The sequence below is a fragment of the Capra hircus genome, chromosome 11, assembly GCF_001704415.2.
Source record: "Capra hircus breed San Clemente chromosome 11, ASM170441v1, whole genome shotgun sequence".
Classification (NCBI taxonomy): Eukaryota; Metazoa; Chordata; class Mammalia; order Artiodactyla; family Bovidae; genus Capra; species Capra hircus.
This window is the reverse complement of record NC_030818.1, coordinates 3,801,284-3,819,760: the sequence shown is the minus strand read 5'-3', so window position 1 is coordinate 3,819,760 and position 18,477 is coordinate 3,801,284. Positions and strand designations below refer to the sequence as shown.

Genomic DNA, 18,477 nt, shown 5'->3' with positions numbered 1-18,477 from the left:
ACAGAAAAGTTGGAAAAGTGATGCAGAATATCCCCTTCACTGCACTGACTCTAATGTTAATAACTCACGTAGCCATATTTGAATGGTTAAGACCAGGAAATTAACGTTGACATAATGCTATTAGCCAAACTGTAGACATGATTCAGACTCCATGTTTTTCCACCTAAGGTCATTTGTCTATTCCCGCGTACAAGCCAAAGTATCACATTGCATTTAGTTGTTCTGTTTCCTTACTTTTCTCCTATCTATGACAGTTCTTCAGTCTTTTCTTGTGTTTCATGAACTCGGAGACTTCTCGTGGGTTGTTCAGTTGCGTCCAACTCTTTGTGACCCCATATACTGTAGCACGCCAGGTTGCTCTGTCCTCCACTATCTCCCAGAGTTTGCTCAAATTCATGTCTGTTGAGTCAGTGATGCTACCTAACCATCTCATCCTCGGCTGCCCCCTTCTCCTTCAGTCTTTCCCGGCATCAGCATCTTTTCCAGTGAGTCAGCTCTTCGCATCAGGTAGCCAAAGTATTGGAGCTTCAGCTTCAGCAACAGTCCTTCCAGTGAATATTCAGGGCTGATTTCCTTTAGGTTAGCTTGACTATTTCAGAAACTACAAGCTAACTGTGGTACTTGTTACCTTCATTGGTAGGTCTGCAATTTATTATGAGCTGCCAACCCCACTGTGGCACATGCCTGTCATTTTAATCCTTTTGTCACGTGTACACGCTATCTTTCTGGAATTCTCACTGGGTCCCCACCCAACACACATGCAAGGGCACCATCATTTTCTGTGCAGCAGTCAGTCTCCTTTTGGCAAGTCTGTTCTGCACTCTCCAGCTGCTGTCTTCAGATTTCCCTTCCTGCAGCGTGATCTGGAAATGTCTCCAGGCGAAAGTCGGGACAGTCGTGATGCTCAGTTCTCTCTTGGAGAATGCCATCCTGCACAGCCTGCTGGCCACTGTCTGAGAAGAACTGGATCATATATTTTGCCCAGCTTTTCAGTTGTTTATTCTTGTTGTTCAGTCACTAAGTCGTGTCGGACTCTTTATGACCCCATGGACTGCAGCACGCCAGGCTTCCCTGCCCTTCACTATCTCCCGGAGTTTGCTCAAACTCCTGTCCATTGAGTCAGTGATACTATCCAGCATCTCATCCTCTGTTGCCCTCTTCTCCTTTTGCCTTCAATCTCTCCCAGAATTAGGGTCTTTTCTAATGAGTCAGCTCTTCATATCAGGTGGCCAAAGCATTGGAGCTTCAGTATCAGTCCTTCCAATGACTATTCAGGGTTGATTTCCCTTAAGATTGACTGGTTTGATTTCCCAGATTTCCCAGACAAGAACACTGGAGTGGGTTGCCAGCTCCTTCTTCAGCTGATCTTCCCAACCCAGGAATTGAACCCATATCTTCTGCATTGGCAGGCAGATTTTTTTTTTTAAACTACTTAGCCACCGGGGAAGCCCTGTCCATTTGTGATGTCCAGTATCAAGAATTTATTATTGTTATCCTGCATGCCAAGGAGCCAAAAAAAGTGACCTATAACTGGAAGAAAATGTAGCCACTAGGAACAAAGATAGAGGACTTCAGCAAAGCTGTCAACGGAATGATGGAGAGCTGTCAGGAAGCATTTAACAGGAGGCTTCTTGTGTGCTGTTTTGGATCTATCAGGAATTCTCTGTTCCTTATTAATTCCTGAATATTCAGGAATTAAGAGGAGAGGCAAGCCTCTCCCAGGGGCTGAGAAATCCAGGCATTTCCTTCATTAGTTTTTCTATACAGTGATAAGTACCCTCTTCCTTTTTATGAACCATATGGTAAAAGTGATTATTTACAACCCTCTCTCTTTCATATGGATGACCTCATGTTTCCTTGATAACTTATAAGTTTTGATTTGATCTCTGCTGATAATGGCTACCTTGTAAGACAGTATAAATAACCACACAATGTTGAATAAAACACCTTTGCTCCATCAGAGCTTTGGTCCCCATGTCTTGTGTTCTTTGTCTCTCTCTGTCTCTCTTTGTCCCTCTCTCTCAGGCTATTTCCTTGGAGCACAGAGGTCCTCTGGGTTCACATTCCTGCCTGGGCTTCTAAGACCCTCTTGAGAAGGCGCTCTGTGCCTTCACCCTATTGCAAGGGCACCTGAGGCCTTCGTGAACAGAGCAGGCCCTGTGCAGGGGCTTTATTTGCTTTCTGCGTAAACCAAGGAATATCAGCCTCTTTCTCTCTCCTTTACTTTCTTATTGGTCGACTCCAGACCACCAGGTTCTGGTCCATTAAAGGACCTCAACAAGTGGCACCCAAACAGGGACTTGAGGCCATCCAGCCCCTGCGCGATGTAAGCCAGGCTCTGTTCCGCCACCTTGTTGCAGAACATGTCCAGCCCCGAGAGGCACAGGCTGCCCATGGCCAGACGCATGAAGCCCGTGTCGCTGATGTTGTCCCAGGAGCTCAGGTTGAGGCTGCGCAGGCTGTCCATGTGTAACAGGTGCAGGAGGCCAGCGTCAGAGATGCCCCCGCAGAAGCTGAGGTTGAGGAGCCTCAGGCCGGTCAGTCCCCAGGAGATGTGCTTCAGGGATAGGTCCATGAGCTTCTGGCAGTCCTGCAGCATGAGCTGCTCCAGGCCCAGGCAGCCCTCGGCCACGCTGAGTGTCATGCTGGCCAGGTGCCCGATACCCACGTCCGAGAGGTGGCGGCAGCTGCGGAGATTGAGGCTCTTGAGGCGCTGCAGGCCCCAGGTGATGAGCAGGAGGCCGGTGTTGGTGATGTTGCTGCAGCCGCCCAGCTCCAGCACCTCCAGGCCCTTGAGGTACTGGGCGATGTGGCCCAGGCTGCTGTCAGTGATCTGCTTGCAGAGGTTCAGGTTGAGTGCGCACCGCGAGCCGATCTGCACAAACACGTGGCCCAGCCCTTTGTCGGTGAGGTTGTAGCAGCCGCTGAGGTTGAGGCTCTCAATGTTGGCCATACCCTGGATCACATAGCTGAGGCTGCGGCGCAAGCTCAGGATCTGTACCTGGCGAATGCCCAGAGCCTCCGGGCTGAGCCGCGCGCCCCTTGTCGCGCACGTCCAGGTAGCCGAAGATCATGGCCAGCAGTTCGGGAAACAGGCACGCGATGTGCGTCTCCATCTTCCTCCCCGGCGCGGGCCCGCTCCCGCCCAAGCGACGAGGCGGCTGGCCGGTGGCCGCCCCACGGGCCCAACGGACGCGCCTCCCGCCTTCCGCCTAGGCGCCGCTCCTCCTCCCGTCCACGCGTCCTTCCTGCCCGTCCTCCCCTCCCGGCGTGCTTGGTGCTCACATCCCGGGCGGGCGCCCCCCGCGGCCTGGCCCTTGCTGGGCTCAGCCCCACCCCCCCGCGCCGGGCCGCACCACCCCGCCGCCGCCACCATGCCCCCCGCCGCATCCTCCGGTGCCGCGGGGCCCGGCTGCGCGCTCTTTACTTTCTTCTCGGTCGACTGTGGACCACCAGGTTCCAGTCCATTAAAGGACCTCAACAGAGAGCCAGCAGAGGTTATTTAGAAGGTAACCGTAAGAGGTGAATGATAGCATCCTTGTTTCTGTTTCTTGGCCTATTTTCATTACCACCTGGTGGCCTGTTTGGCTACTTCAACCTTCCTATCTCACCAGGACTCACCCAGTATAGCATTGCGAACCCAGCCTTCCTGCTCAGCAATTCATTGATCCCATACTCCCAGGCTGTACACGTGTATACTAATAATAGTATATTATACCCTCAATCTGGAGAAGGAAATGGCAACCCACTCCAGTGTTCTTGCCTGGAGAATCCCAGGGACGGGGGAGCCTGGTGGGCTGCCGTCTTTGGGGTCGCACAGAGTCAGACACCGACTAAAGCAACTTAGTAGTAGTAGTAGCATACCCTCTATCATTGAAAAAGCAAGAGAATTCCAGAAAAGCATCTATTTCTGCTTTATTGACTATGCCAAAGCCTTTGACTGTGTGGATCACAATAAACTGTGGAAAATTCTGAAAGAGGGGCTGGTGCATGGGGATGACCCAGAGAGATGTTATGGGGAGGGAGGTGGGAGGGGGGTTCATGTTTGGGAACGCATGTAAGAATTAAAGATTTTAAAATTTAAAAAATAAAAATAAATAAATAAAATTAAAAAAAAATTAAAAAAAAAAAAAGAAAATTCTGAAAGAGATGGGAATACCAGACTACCTGACCTGTCTCTTGAGAAACCTATATGCAGGTCAGAAAGCAACAGTTAGAACTGGACCTGGAACAACAGACTGGTTCCAAATAGGAAAAGGAGTACATCAAGGCTGTATATTGTCACCCTGCTTATTTAACTTATATGCAGAGTGCCGGGGTCCAGCCCCGGTGGATCCAGGGAATTCGAAGGGTGGACGGCGTTGGCGTGGAAAGACTTGTTTATTTATTAATGTAAGATTAGATTAAGAAACTGTAGCGTAGTAGGAAGATTAAGTGGAGGAAGAGGGCTGAATAGCTTAGTTTACGCGGAAGGCCAATAAAATTCCAGACAAGGAATTTGCACCATCTACGTTGGGCCACCGGCGCCCGCTTGAATATCTAAGGGTGCCTCGCCTTAAGCTCCCTTTCGTGCGGGTCTTAACAGCCAGGGCAAGTAAGTAGACCTGGCGAGCCTCCGCGCCCCAGGTGGAGATTCAGCCTGAAGTTAAAGTAAAGAGCAGAGAGAAGGAAAGGGAGAAAAGAAGAAAGAGAGAAAAAGACACGGGGGGAGCCAGAGTCCCAAGAAACCAGGCCGAGAGACTAGTTCGAGAAGCTGGCCCGAGAAACTGGCCCCCGGCCCCTGGCCCCCATCCTTTATTGTTCAGAAGGCCTTTTATACTTTTGATAAAATATGGAGATCAATGGGTAACACAGAATTATGTAGCGTTCGCAGCCCAGACTCTTTCTATACATCATTTTGTATACAAAAGGTCTCAGGTGATTTACATTATCTTCTGGCCAAGAGGCTTGTTAACACTTTTTGGCTCTCTTCTTTAATGAATGTTAATTTTGTTTCCCCTGAAGTGTTTTTCTTTAATCTGCATCTCCTTAAAGCATTAAAGTTACATCTCTATGGAACAAAGGTGCAGTGGGTTATAACAAAGGTACTTAACTCAAATATCTAATGTTGCTAATACCAGGTCTACTACTTGTTTTTCTATATACCAACTATATCTAAAAATAAAGGATATGAAAATTTGGCAGCAAGCATTGACCCAAAAAATGAAACTTTTAATCAGTCTTATTCTAAAGATTTTGACTCCTCGGAAGCTCCTACATTCCTAGGATGTTTTAAGCTTCCTGTGCCTCCTGCGGTCAGGAGGCCTCAAACAATCACATGCGCAGCTGTACGAGTCCTGCAGGCAGGCTAGAAAGCCATCAGAGGGGGTTTTGGATTGAAACATTCTTTCAAATGCAGAAGACTAAAGCCCTGAATTGACTTTTTCCAGAAAATGTCAGAAGAGTGGAAAAGCAGAGCACAAAAGCCGGCAGATTTTTGTTGGGGTACATGCTTAGGAATTTCCAGAGGGGTCCCTGAAGTCTGAGCACGCCTTGCGTATGTCAGCTTCCTTCCTCATGACCTTGTCACGGGCGGGCTTCCTCACACTGGCTCCCGGCAGCAGAGTACATCAGGAGAAATGCTGGGCTGGAAGAAGCACAAGCTGGAATCAAGATTGCCGGGAGAAATATCAATAATCTCAGATATGCAGATGACACCACCCTTATGGCAGAAAGTGAAGAGGAACTAAAGAGCCTCTTGATGAAAGTGAAAGTGGAGAGTGAAAAAGTTGGCTTAAAGCTCAACATTCAGAAAACGAAGATCATGGCATCTGGTCCCATCACTTCCTGGCAAATAGATGGGGAAACAGTGGAAACAGTGTCAGACTTTATTTTTTTGGGCTCCAAAATCACTGCAGATGGTGACTGCAGCCATGAAATTAAAAGACGCTTATTCCTTGGAAGGAAAGTTATGACCAACCTAGACAGCATATTCAAAAGCAGAGACATTACTTTGCCAACAAAGGTCCGTTTAGTCAAGGCTATGGTTTTTCCAGTAGCCATGTATGGATATGAGAGTTGGAGTATAAAGAAAGCTGAGCGCCGAAGAATTGATGCTTTTGAAGTGTGGTGTTGGAGAAGACTCTTGAGAGTCCCTTGGACTGTAAGGAGATCCAACCAGTCCATTCTGAAGGAGGTCAGTCCTGGGTGTTCTTTGGAAGGAATGATGCTAAAGCTGAAACTCCAGTACTTTGGCCACCTCATGCTAAGAGTTGACTCATTGGAAGACTCTGATGCTGAGGGATTGGGGGCAGGAGGAGAAGGGGACGACAGAGGATGAGATGGCTGGATGGCATCACTGACTTGATGGACGTGGGTTTGAGTGAACTCCGGGAGTTGGTGATGGACAGGGAGGCCTGGCGTGCTGCGATTAATGGGGTTACAAAGAGTCGGATATGGCTGAGCAACTGAACTGAACTGATACCCTCTAAAATATATCCAAAATAGAAAAATTTACACTGTGACGTATTCCAGTGGATTATCTTACACATACCCTGTCTAAGGGTTTCCCTTGTGGCTCAGAATCTTCCTATAATGAAGGAGACCTGGGTTTGATCTCTGGGTCAGGAAGATCCCCTGGAGAAAGGAATGGCTACCTACTCTAGTATTCTTGCCTGGAGAATCCCATGAGCAGAGGAGCTTGGCAGGCTGCAGTCTATGGTATTGCAGAGTCAGACACAACTTAGCAACTGAGCATGCATGCACTCAGAGCTTGACAATATGGATATGCTGTGGATATAAATATCCCTGCTTATGGCATAGACACCAAGTAAATATTTGTGGAATGAAATGAGGAGAAAGAAGATAGTAAATTTACTATCTTATGTGTGTGTGTGTAATAAGTTGTTTTAGTCATGTCCAGCTCTTTGCAACCTGATGGACTGTAGCCTGCCAGGCCCCTCTGTCCATATATAAAAGACGTTTAAAAAATGTTCTTTAAACATAAAATCAGTTTTTTAAAGACAGTTGTTATCTTCAAGTTATTTAAATTCAGTCTTTTAAATTTTATGTTCTTTTTGATCTACTGCTTAACATTTCTTCTTTTCATCCAAGTAACTGTTTTACAGCTGGTATCTGTTAAAATTCTCTGACATTTGCAATATTTATTTTTCATAGGAGGTTGCCTCTAACATTCTGTTTTATTCATTAGACCATTAGAAATAAGTTTCTATAATTTATTTGTAGAAGTATCTTTTTACAGACTTTTGTTTCACATATTTGTTCTTTGCAGTATTATAGAACATAACACCTATAGCATATTGAAAAGTGATATGATATTTTATATATTAATTGAGTTTAATCAAAAGCTTTTTTGAAATATTTTGACTCTGTTGCAATTTCCTGACTGCCATGACATTTGGCAAAGAATTATTTCTTTTTAAATTGAGCTTTATAAATTATTGATTTAAGATAAAGATTGGAATTTGTTACTTTCATTTCCTCTAATTTATACACTACTGGTAAAATTGATTCTTAAGCCAAGCACATATGTTGATGCATTGTTACGTCTGTGTGACTTTACAGTGGTGAATTGTCAGTATTAGTGACTTACTTGAACCTGCTTCTATGCTTCTTAAACTTTTCCTTATATATCCCTAAGAGAAGCTGACCCACAGTTTGGTATGCACAGTCTGAAGTCCTTCTTTTTCTACATTTAACTTTTCTCTTGGTTTTATGTTTTTGATTTTTATTTGGAATTCACATAGCATACAGTTCACCTATTTAAAGTCAGAGTTCTATAGCCATCATCTCAATCAATTTTAGAAGATTTTTTATCATCCAAAAAAGAAATTTTGCACCCCTTAGCCATTACTCATCAATACTGCTTTCCCTCTAGGCTTAGACACTAATTAGTAGACCACTATGTCTCTGTAGATTTAAAAAAAAAATTCTGGACAGTTTTTAAAAGTACAGTTATGAACTGTATGTGGCCCTTTGTGACTGGCTTTTCTCACTTAGTCTAGTGTCTTCAGGGTTCATCCGTGTTTCAGTATGTATTTATACATCTATTTAAAAGATAGTAATTTGCTTAACCATAAAAAACACTTGATATTCCAAGGGGGGGAAATGCTCTTTCTTCTTTTCAGTGTATGTGTACTCTTTTCCCCACCTATCTCAATCATATCATATCGCTTACATGCCCTTGGAATAAACATACTTCAGTCACAGATTCAGAGATACATTCTGATAATCGGGTAACAGTATTACCTTTTTAAAAGTCTTCATGTAGGACTTCGCTGGCAGTACAGTGATTAAGACTTTACCTTCCAGTGTGGGAGGTGTGGGTTCGATCCCTGGTCTAGGAGCTAGATCCCACAAAGCCTCTCAGCTTAAAACAACAAAACTGAAGCTGTATGTAACAAATTCAATACAGAATTTAAAATGGTCCACATAAAAAAAAGTCTTAAAAAAACTCCACAGACCTTTATAAAGAAGATTTCAGGAAAAAAGGTTCTTTAAAGCAATGAAACCTCCAAAATCTCAAAGGCTATATAGTCCTTTAAATGAATATTTTGCTACTTATTGTCAGTTAATGTGCAGCATAAGGGTTATGTGTACTGTTAGATATGGATCACTTGCATTTTATGTTTTATTATACATTACATGATAGCTCTATGTTCACATAGGCCTATTCTTGGCCAGTCTCCTGGGATAGGAAGCTGCTCTTCTTTGTCTTGTATTGCCATTTCCTTGGATAGGCAAATCACTGGCTCTTAATAAATGCTTATCAAATTGAATTTCAGGTATTAGTAAACTCACTAAAGGTTATACAAACCAGAATTGATTGTGTTCTCCAAGATCATAGCCTGATGAGTGGTGAGATGTGTTTGAGATGGGTTTGTGTAGGGGAAGGATGGGAGGTTTTGAGTTGTGTGTTAGTTGTAGTCCCATAATTCTTTGTTAAGAATTTGAAGGCTACGTTCTTAATAAGTTGCCTCACTCTTATGTCTTTAACAGTAAAATAGGAGTTACTTTCAATGAACAGAAATTACAGTTGAAATACTTTTTCAAAAAGACTTCCGCTAAAACAATTTCTAAAAAAAAATTCAGTGGTTTTGTAATATCCAGGCTTAAAGCTTTATCTTTTTTGGTGTGTTTTGTTTTCCTCAAGTATGAAGTGTTTTGGCAGTCTTTGTAACATAGAGCATAGTATATATATCATTGATTCCTTTTAACAATGGAGCATTTTAAGCTGTCACTGTGGTTAAAATTGTTTGGGAGTATTGGCTGTCCACTTGTATATATTCTAGAAGTTGACAGGTTTGTTAAAGTTTTTTTTTCTGATTTGTTAACATGCTCTTGACTTGGATTCTCATTATCAGCCTAAAAATAAAATAATAACAGTAATAAAGAATAACACAACTTTTTATTACATAGCTTTATCATTTAATGCCATAGTCTCTGAGATATTATCTCCTCCCACCCTTTTTCTTTTAAATAGTATAGGAAACTGAGGCTCAGCATAGTGACTTTAGATTACACAGACCAGTAGCTCAGGACAAATCTTGAACCTAGATTTTATGATTCGAGGTGGAAATTCTTTCCCTACTGCATGCTGTGTCTGGTATTTATTCACTACTTATAGTTTGGATGTTGCAGAAGTAGAAATAGTTTCTGTGCTCACTTTTTTCTGCTGAATTGAATGGAGACAGAGACAATTGAAAGCAATATAAACTTGAGAATCAGCTTACTGTGTTGGTAAGTACTCAGTGATATATGGCAGGGCCATAAAGTAGAGTACAACATATGGAAATCCCATAAGTTGTCTGAAAATTTCATATTTCCAATGAATGTTTTAATCTTTTATTTAACTTTAAGTTCAGATTTAAAAGTTAAATCAAATATGAAATAAAGATATAAAAACACAGAAACATGAATGTTGGTGTAATTTTTTTTTTCTCTCCCAGACAGATACTGATTATGTAAATGGTGTTGTAGCCAACCTGGAGAAAGAGTAAGTTGTTAATTATGGAATTGAAAATATTTTAGTTACTATGATCTCTTGCTTTTTGTGAAAAGAAAATGCTTTCTTTTATAGTTCATTTTTCTGTGGAGTTCAGTGTTCATTAGATCACCTACCACTGGTCTTTTATATATAAATTATCATAAAGTATACGTATGTATATCAGGTTACTTGATGGGATACATTGGTGTATTTCATTGTAGAAAAGACTTGAATGTCATATATAACACTATCAAATAATAGTCTTTAACCTCGAAGACAGTGAGTAGAGAGAGAGGCAACATTTAAAAGAAACTAAGATCATGGCACGTGGTTCTACCACTTTATGGCAGATAGAAGGGGGAAAAGTGGAAGTGGTGACAGATTTTATTTTCTTGGGCTCCAGAATCACTGCAGATGGTGACTGCAGCCATGAAATTAAAAGACACTTGCTCCTTGGAAGAAAAGCTATGACTAACCTAGGCAGCATATTAGAAAGCTGAGACATCACTTTGCCGACAAAGGTCCATCTAGTCAAAGCTGTGGTTTTCCCAGTAGTCATGTATGGATGTGAGAGTTGGACCATAAAGAAGGCTGAGTGCTAAAGAATTCATGCCTTGAAACTGTGGTGTTGGAGAAGACTCTTGAGAGTTCCTTGGACTGCAAGAAAATCAAAGCAGTAGATCCTAAAAGAAATCAACCCCAAATGTTCATTGGAAGGACTGTTGCTAAAGCTCCAATACTTTGGCCACCTAATGCAAAGAGCCAGCTTATTGGAAAAGACCCTGATGCTGGAAAAGATGAAAGGCAAAAGGAGAAGGAGGTGGCAGAGGATGAGATAGTTAGTTAGCATCACAGACTTAATGCACATGAACTTGAGCAAACTGTGGGAGATAATGGAGGACAGAGGAGCCTGGTGTGCTACAGTCCATGGAGTCACAAAGAGTTGGAAATGACTTAGTGACAATGATACTAAATGAGATCACTTAAATCTTTCACGCTCTGTTTACCAAGAGAAAAATTTTCTGCTGTTAGGGCAGCTAGTCAGGGAGCAGTTTCAAACCTCAATGCTAAATAATATCTAAAAATATGCAAAGGTTTATTAATAGTTTATTGTGAGTGGAGCCCATAGCAGGTAATAGGTGGACAGCTCGGTAAGTTGCAGATACCATTGTTGTTCTTGTTCAGTCGCTAAGCCATGTCTGACTCTTCGCAACTCCATGGACTGCAGCACACCAGGCTTCCCTGTCCTCCGCTATCTCTCTGAGTTTACTCAAAGTCCTGTCCATTGAGTCGGTGATGCTATCCGACTCATCATCGCCAATACCATTAGTTTTTATAATACTGCCCTTGTAGATTTCATAGTGATATCATAAAATTAGTCCTGCTATGGGTTTCTTGATTGAAATGTATCTGTTGTTGCCCCCAAAAGACATATTTTTTAATGTAAATTAGGCAAGACAAAAGAGAAGCCAAAGAGTTTGCCAACTCTAGGATAATGTGGCTCTATCTTTGTCTGTCAGTATGCCAAAACCAGCGATTTTTATAAATATATGCATAGTTCAGGATTAAATTGTGCATTTGTTGGATTTTCCCTCAATTGCTCAATTTCTTGGCAGCCTTTGTACAAGCACAAATTGGTGTAGAATCCTTAAATATAGGTACCAGACAATCATTGGTCCCCCTTCCCACAGACCACATGGGCAGGTCTGAGGGGCTTATGCAAGGATTCTGCTGGTTGCTTTCTTCCTCAGTGTGCAAGAAAACCAAGCCCAGGAAAAAGGGCGGTGAAGCGCCAGGAACCTTTGTGTAAAGGCAGGTAGTTGTATTTTGTGGAGATTCGCAAACCTGAAGTAAGGAAGAAGGCAGATGCGAAGCAAATTGCATTTGAATCAGTGAGGATGGGTTTTAAAAACTTCAGAACAAGTTTTCCTGTCCTTGCACAACCTGCAGACATCGAGACATAGTTTGATGTATCCTCACAGGACAAGATCACCCCCAGGTGAGAAATACTATTTTAAAATGACATACACTCTGTATCCCACAACTAAGCCTTCCTGAAAAAAAAAAAAAACCAAAAAAACTGGTTTTGCTAAAATATATATGTATATTGGTATACGTACACATTTATTAGGTTGTTTTTCTTTCTTATTTTCTGCTCCACCTTGATTGCTTTTTAAGAATTCTGATTTTTTTTTAGGACTTCAGTCCCTGCAGTTGGCCTAGAATTTCAATGAATCAGAGTGATGAGCTGCTTCACTTAACACGTTGTAACTGTAGCAGTATACTTTACTGGTGTATTTTTCTGTTAAATACCTAAGTTGATCATTAAGATAAAAAATCCCACAGAACTTCTATAACTCAGCCCACTTATCTCATGACAGGTTTTCTAAAGAAATCAGTTCTGGCTTGGTGGAAATAATATCACCTCCTGAAAGCTATTATCCTGACCTGACAAACTTAAAGGAGACATTTGGAGATTCTAAAGAAAGAGTAAGGTGAGCCTGTGGTGTTTAAAATCTCCCACCTTTGTGAGTATAATATGTAATAACTGTCATCCTTGTTTATCAAAACTTTACTCATTTTGAAAGTGCAAGTCACTCAGTTGTGTCCAGACTCTTTGCTGCCCCATGGACTATAACCTGGCTCCTCTGTCCTTGGAATTCTCCAGGCAAGACTACTGGAGTGGGTAGCCATTCCCTTCTCCAGAGGATCTTCCCAATCCAGGGATCGAACCCAGGCCTCCCACATTGCAGGCAGATTCTTGACTGTCTGAGCCACCAGGGAAGCCCTCATTTTAGGGTTGAACTAATTAGTGAGAGCTAATGCCTTTTTGATGATTTGGTCGGAAATTCTGTGGTGAGAGGTTGAATTTGGTCAACCTAATGAATTTTATAACCATGCTGCTCTGTGCTGTTATAACTTTTCTTAAGAGTATATTCAATATAACTCAAAAGTTAGTCCAGATAGAAATCTCGTGTCTATATGGAAGATAAATGAGAACTGATTCAATAAAAGTGATAAAAACAATAATAGTCTTCTGCAGGATCATATTGTAATAAAATAGTCCGTTAATTTATTTATCTCTAAATCTCTAACATTGAAGGAGTTAGAAGCTTTCCTTGTGTTGTTGTTAAAGACAAAGTAATCTAAGAGATATTAGCATCATTTTTGGATTGTCTATAACCAGAATAAAGGACAAAAATGGTGATTTGGGAAGAGATTTATTATAGTTCTTGAGTTGTTAATTTGTCACAAAGACAGATATGTCTCTATAATTGGTTAATTGTCTCTCAATGAATATGTTACTTAAAACATTTAGGATTGAGTTTGTTTTAAAAAAAAAGTAAATAGACTCATTAAATTCAGAACAGCTTATAAGGTATTTTCTAGAGAAGTTTACTTAGTGGTTCAGAGCTTTAGTTCTGTTTGTGTGTGTGTGTGTGTGTGTGTGTGTGTGTGTGTGTGTTTTAACTGGCTTTTAAAAAACCGCTTCTCTATATTCAGCATTGGCACGTGTGTGTGGCAGATTCTTTACCACTGAGCCACCAGGGAAACCAACATATAACTGTACATTTTGTATAATATCATATTATCATATATACAATATATGTGATATTATATGTAGTGCATATATTATAGCATTGTTACGTATTATAAAATATACATCTAACCTTATTTTGCTAACTTTGAGTCCGATTCCTAACTTACTTTTGAATATTTTTATTTCAGATGGAGAACAAAGCAAAACCTAGATTATTGTTTTCTAATGATGTATGCTCAGGAAAAAGGCACATACTACATCCAGGTAAGTTTTTCCTTTAGTTTTTTTTCCACACTTTTTTAAAGAAAAAGTAATATCAAGGGTATATCTTCATTAAAATGAAGTTTCAAAATGTGCCGGAGCAGAAGGGCTAGTCACATCACTAAGAGCATGGGCTCTGCAGCTGCACTCCCTGGTTTATCTCTTAATGATTTAGTGGTCTTAAGGCAGACAGTTGTTTTGTGCAGTAATACATTTACGTTTGAGTTCAGGATTATAAAGCCAACATCTATTGTAATGTTCTTGGCTGTGGAATCCTATGAACAGCGGGGCCTGGCGGGCTACAGTCATGGGGCCGCAAAGAGTCGGACCTGACGGAGTGACTGTCACATACACACACACACACACACACAGGTGCAGCTTTCAGTAGCATGGCTAAAACAGTAAGTCCATCGTGATGCAGACTTTAAGTGAGCCAGGTGGGCAACAGCTTAAGTAATTCTAGGAAGCTCTTATTTCTTCCAAGTATTCTTCAGTTAATACTTAAGCTTAAATTCTGCTTTGGGATTTCGCTTATTCAGTCAGATATCTTTATCCCTGTTCAAAATGCAGATACCCCTGAGAGGTATATAGCACATGAAGTGTGTCAGGTTTTGTTGTTGTTGTTGTTTTCAGTATAAAAAATTTATTAGGTGCTGGGAGGATGTGTGGATAAGAGTGGCAAGAAGCAGCCCTGAGTCCCTGAATTAAGAAGGAAATGGTTAGGCGGCTGCTGGCAGGGACTGGGGAGGGAAGGAAAGGAGCTGGCATCCCGTGGAAAGGTGGACTTCTTGAGGGCAGACTTTGTCTCTTGTGATACTGTACGTTGGGCCAGCTGTATTCAAGTGGGCGTGAACCCTTCCTTGAGTCACAGGATGAAAAATAGAAATGGTGATAAGGTATGACATGTCTATTACAGGATACAACAGCTGTGTGTATAAAAACACGGTATCCTAGATATAGGTAGTGTGTTTCCTCCAAATGCTTCAGAGAAGTCTGATTTTAAAATAATAATGATAATTTTGAAGCATTTTAACATACCCCCGATATTATTGTGGGTTTCCCTGGTGGCTCAGACAGTAAAGAATTTGCCAGCAATGCGGGTAACCCGGATTCAATCACTGGGTGAGAAGATCCCCGGGAGAAGGAAATGGCAACCCCCTCCAGTATTCTTGCCTGGGGGAAATCCCGTGGACAGAGGAGCCTGAAGAGCTATGGTCCATGGGGTCGCAAAGAGTAGGACACGACTGAGCAACTGACACACACACACAATATTACTGTGGTTGACCCTTGCTGTTTGTTCCAGGCCCAGTACATAAATATTCACGTTATGGTCAAGAACTTTATACACAGCATTACAAAGTGCAGCTGTATTACTTTTGAAATTTGTTTTCAGTTTTCTTCCAGGGGAACAATTAATGGAACCAATAGAGCTCTTGGGAGGGAATGTAGGAAAAGTTCATGTTTAAGAAATTGAGGAAAGGACAGGGTTAAGAAAGAGAGTGGTTAGGAAAATTCCCCCTAAGCAAGGTCAGTATATGAGGTATTACAGTATTATATGAGATATTATAACAAGAGCTGCTAGGAACTAACATTCACTGCACACTTATCCTGTCAGGCATTATCTTTTATACTTATGCTTTCCACGTCCTAACTCATCTAAGATGACCCTTTAGTAACAGGAATGTGCTGTACATGCTGTGTCAAGCTGGGTTTTGCTATCACTTAGTGCACAATTGTTATTTAGCCGCTCAGTCAGGTCCGACTCTTTTGTGGCCCTGTGGACTGTGGCCCACTGACAGGCTGCTCTGTCCATGGGATTTTCCAGGCTGGCCTGGGTTGCCACGTCCTTCTCCAGGGGATCTTCCCGACTGAGGTATCCAACCTGTGTCTTCTGCGTTGGCAGGCAGATTCTTTACCTCTGAGCCACCAGGGAAGTTAACATGCTATAGTCACCTTTCCTGAGACATAATTTTTGAACAAATAGGGTAATTTTAAGAATGTCCAGTGGGTCTATCTTAGACTCAGTGGTTACTCTGTGGTCATCACAGATGTACATCTAAAGGGAAAAGAAAATGCCACCTGCCTTACTGTTTTGCTTGTGGCTTGTAACGAGGTTTTCCATGACAGCAGCAAACCCGGATTCATAAGTGCTCTATTGCAAGTGGCTTGGACTTGAAGACAGTCTTCCGGAACACTGTTGGGTGATGCAGACACTTCGTAGGTGGTACTGCATTGTTCTTCCTGTATCACTCCATGATGCGTGCTGTGTCAGCTTGCCCCACTTTTAGTGATGCTGAGATTTAATCCATGGCTGTAGGGGTGTCAGTCTCATCTCTCCTTCATTAAAAAGCTACCCAGCAGCCATTTCTTGCATGGTTTGAGCTTCTGTAATTATTTTCCCCCAGCTTGCTTTTTTTTTGTTAGAGGTTGCCAACTGGTAATTTTCTAATTCTATAAATTGTAATGTTCTTATAAATAGAGCTCTTCTGTAAAAGGACTCTCCTTTCTTAACTGTTTGATGATGTTGAAAAATAGTTTACAAAGGAAAAGATGATTAAGTGCTTGATTCTTTCTCTTTATTAATTTTTAAGTTGACACCTTAGCAGTCTGCAGTGGTGACCATTTTTAAAGTATTGTTGTGAACTCATGGATTTTTAAAACTAGATTTGGTTTGCCTCAGGCTTTCCATCATTATTTCTAAATGTTCATTTATTTATTTATCTGGCTCCACCGGTCTTAGCTGTGGCACATGACGACTTTTGGTTGTGGGCATGCAGGATCTAGTTTCCTGACCAGAGATGAGGCCCGAGCCCCCCTGCATTGAGATCACGAAGTCTTAGCCACTGGACCACCAGGGAAGTCTCTGCAGTCATTATTGATATTGATGCTTGTATTGGCCCATCCTAAGCCAGTGAGAATTTCTTCAAATGGGCTTTTGTATTCGTTTCATTTAAGCCCAGTAATCACCTGGATCACTTCCTTACTGACTGGCCCATCGTGCGCATTTCCTGTCCCAGATGTAGAACCAGCCATTTCTTTAAGGAGTCCTGTTTGTTTTAGAGGTGTACAGTATTTAGAACCACACTGTGCGCTGGAGATGCTCATGGCTACTGTCTTTGCGTCTATGTATTTTAGTAAGGAAAGAAACATCTTATTTCTCAGAGGACAAAAAAAAAAATCACATTTATTTTGATAATCCCAATTCAAGTGTAAGATTATAATATTTTTATTTAACTTTTTTGAATTTTATGTATATTTTTTTCTCTTACATCCAAAGTCTTGGTTTTAGTAAAATTATCTAAATAACATAATTCTTTTAATCTATAGTATACCTAGAATGGGCTTTTCTGGTGGCTCTGTGGTAAAGAACCTGCCTGCAACACAGGAGACGTGGGTTCAATCCCTGGGTCATGAAGATCTCCTGGAGAGGGAAATGGTAACCCACTCCAGTATTCTTGCCTGGGAAAGCCCATGGACAGAGGAGCCTGGTGGGCTACAGTCCAAGGGGTCACAGGGTCAGATACAACTTACTGACTAAACAACAACAATAATACCTAGAATAGTTTCAAAATAACAGTATCAATTAAACTACTAAATGCAATTAAAAATCTTTTATTCTTGTTTCCCTCCCCAAGAGTATATCCTGATGTGGATATATAGTCAAAATTCCATGTTTGAAAGTCAGTTGATAAAATTCTTCATATTATGTCACCACATTAATAATAACCTGATATGAAAGTAGGTTCATTTATTTCTATTTGTATTCAGTGGTTAGCATTTTTTTTTAGTTGTAAAAAGTATAATATTCCCAAATCAAAACTTATGTAAAACAAGATATGTTTACAGAGGTCTCCTTTTTATCCCTGTTGTTTTCTCATGTCTCCTCCCTCCCCCATGGGCAACCAACATGAGTTTTTGGTTTCTCCTTGTACATTTTAAAAATTCGAACAAAATATTCCACCTCTTTCAGACTTTGCAGGTATGTAGTGCAAACGCAGTGTTTAACACCTTGTATTTTCACTTCCCTGTATAAACTAGTGATCACTAATGAGGTATATGTTAGATTTTCCAAGAGTGGTTCTTGCTGTGATGAAGCATTGATGTCAGAGAAGCACATATGTTCACTGAAAGACCTATACATGAAGGTTCATAGCAGCTTCATTCTTCATAGCAAAACCTGGAAACAACCCATATGTTCTTTGGCAGGTGACTGGTTAGACAAACTGTGGTGCCTCCATACTATGGACTGCCCAATAATGAAAAGAGAGGAACTGTGATACATGGCATTCTGGATCTCAGGGGAATTATGCTCAGTTTAAAAACCCAGTTTTGGGACTTCCCTGGTGGTCAAGAATCTGCCTGCCAGTGTAGGATACACAAGTTCAATCCCTGATCTGGGAGGATCCCACCTGCTGCAGAGCGACTAAGCCCACGTGCCGCAACTACTGAGCCTGTGCTCCTGAGCCGGCGAGCCGCTGCTCCTGAGCCGGTGTGCCGCAACTGCGGAAGCCCCTGCTCTGCCACAGGAGAACCCACTGCAGGGAGAGACCCATGCACCACACCTGGAGAGGAGTCCCACAGCTGGAGACAAGCTTGCACGGCAGCGAAGACCCAGCACAGCCAGAAACGAGTAAAGTAATAAGAACCCAGTCTTTATTAAAAACAAAAATACGTTTGGCTGCACCCTGTG

At 41.8% G+C, this 18,477-nt stretch overlaps 2 protein-coding genes across 3 annotated transcripts in view; one reads left to right on the top strand and one right to left on the bottom strand.

Moving 5' to 3' along the window:
* Nucleotides 1-18,477, top strand: part of MGAT4A (mannosyl (alpha-1,3-)-glycoprotein beta-1,4-N-acetylglucosaminyltransferase, isozyme A) — a 119,931-nt gene that overhangs the window by 76,517 nt on the left and 24,937 nt on the right. For both annotated transcript variants that reach the window (XM_018054899.1, XM_018054900.1), the window contains exons 6-8: nucleotides 9,948-9,994; nucleotides 12,367-12,480; nucleotides 13,715-13,790. In XM_018054899.1, coding sequence (XP_017910388.1) covers nucleotides 9,948-9,994; nucleotides 12,367-12,480; nucleotides 13,715-13,790 — 237 coding nt within the window. The remainder of the gene's footprint in view (nucleotides 1-9,947; nucleotides 9,995-12,366; nucleotides 12,481-13,714; nucleotides 13,791-18,477) is intronic.
* On the bottom strand, nucleotides 1,990-3,067 carry LOC108637129 (F-box/LRR-repeat protein 14-like; the record flags this gene model as incomplete). The annotated part of the gene is made up of 1 exon (XM_018054902.1): nucleotides 1,990-3,067. A coding segment is annotated over one exon (867 nt), but the record flags the coding sequence as incomplete, so codon positions are not given.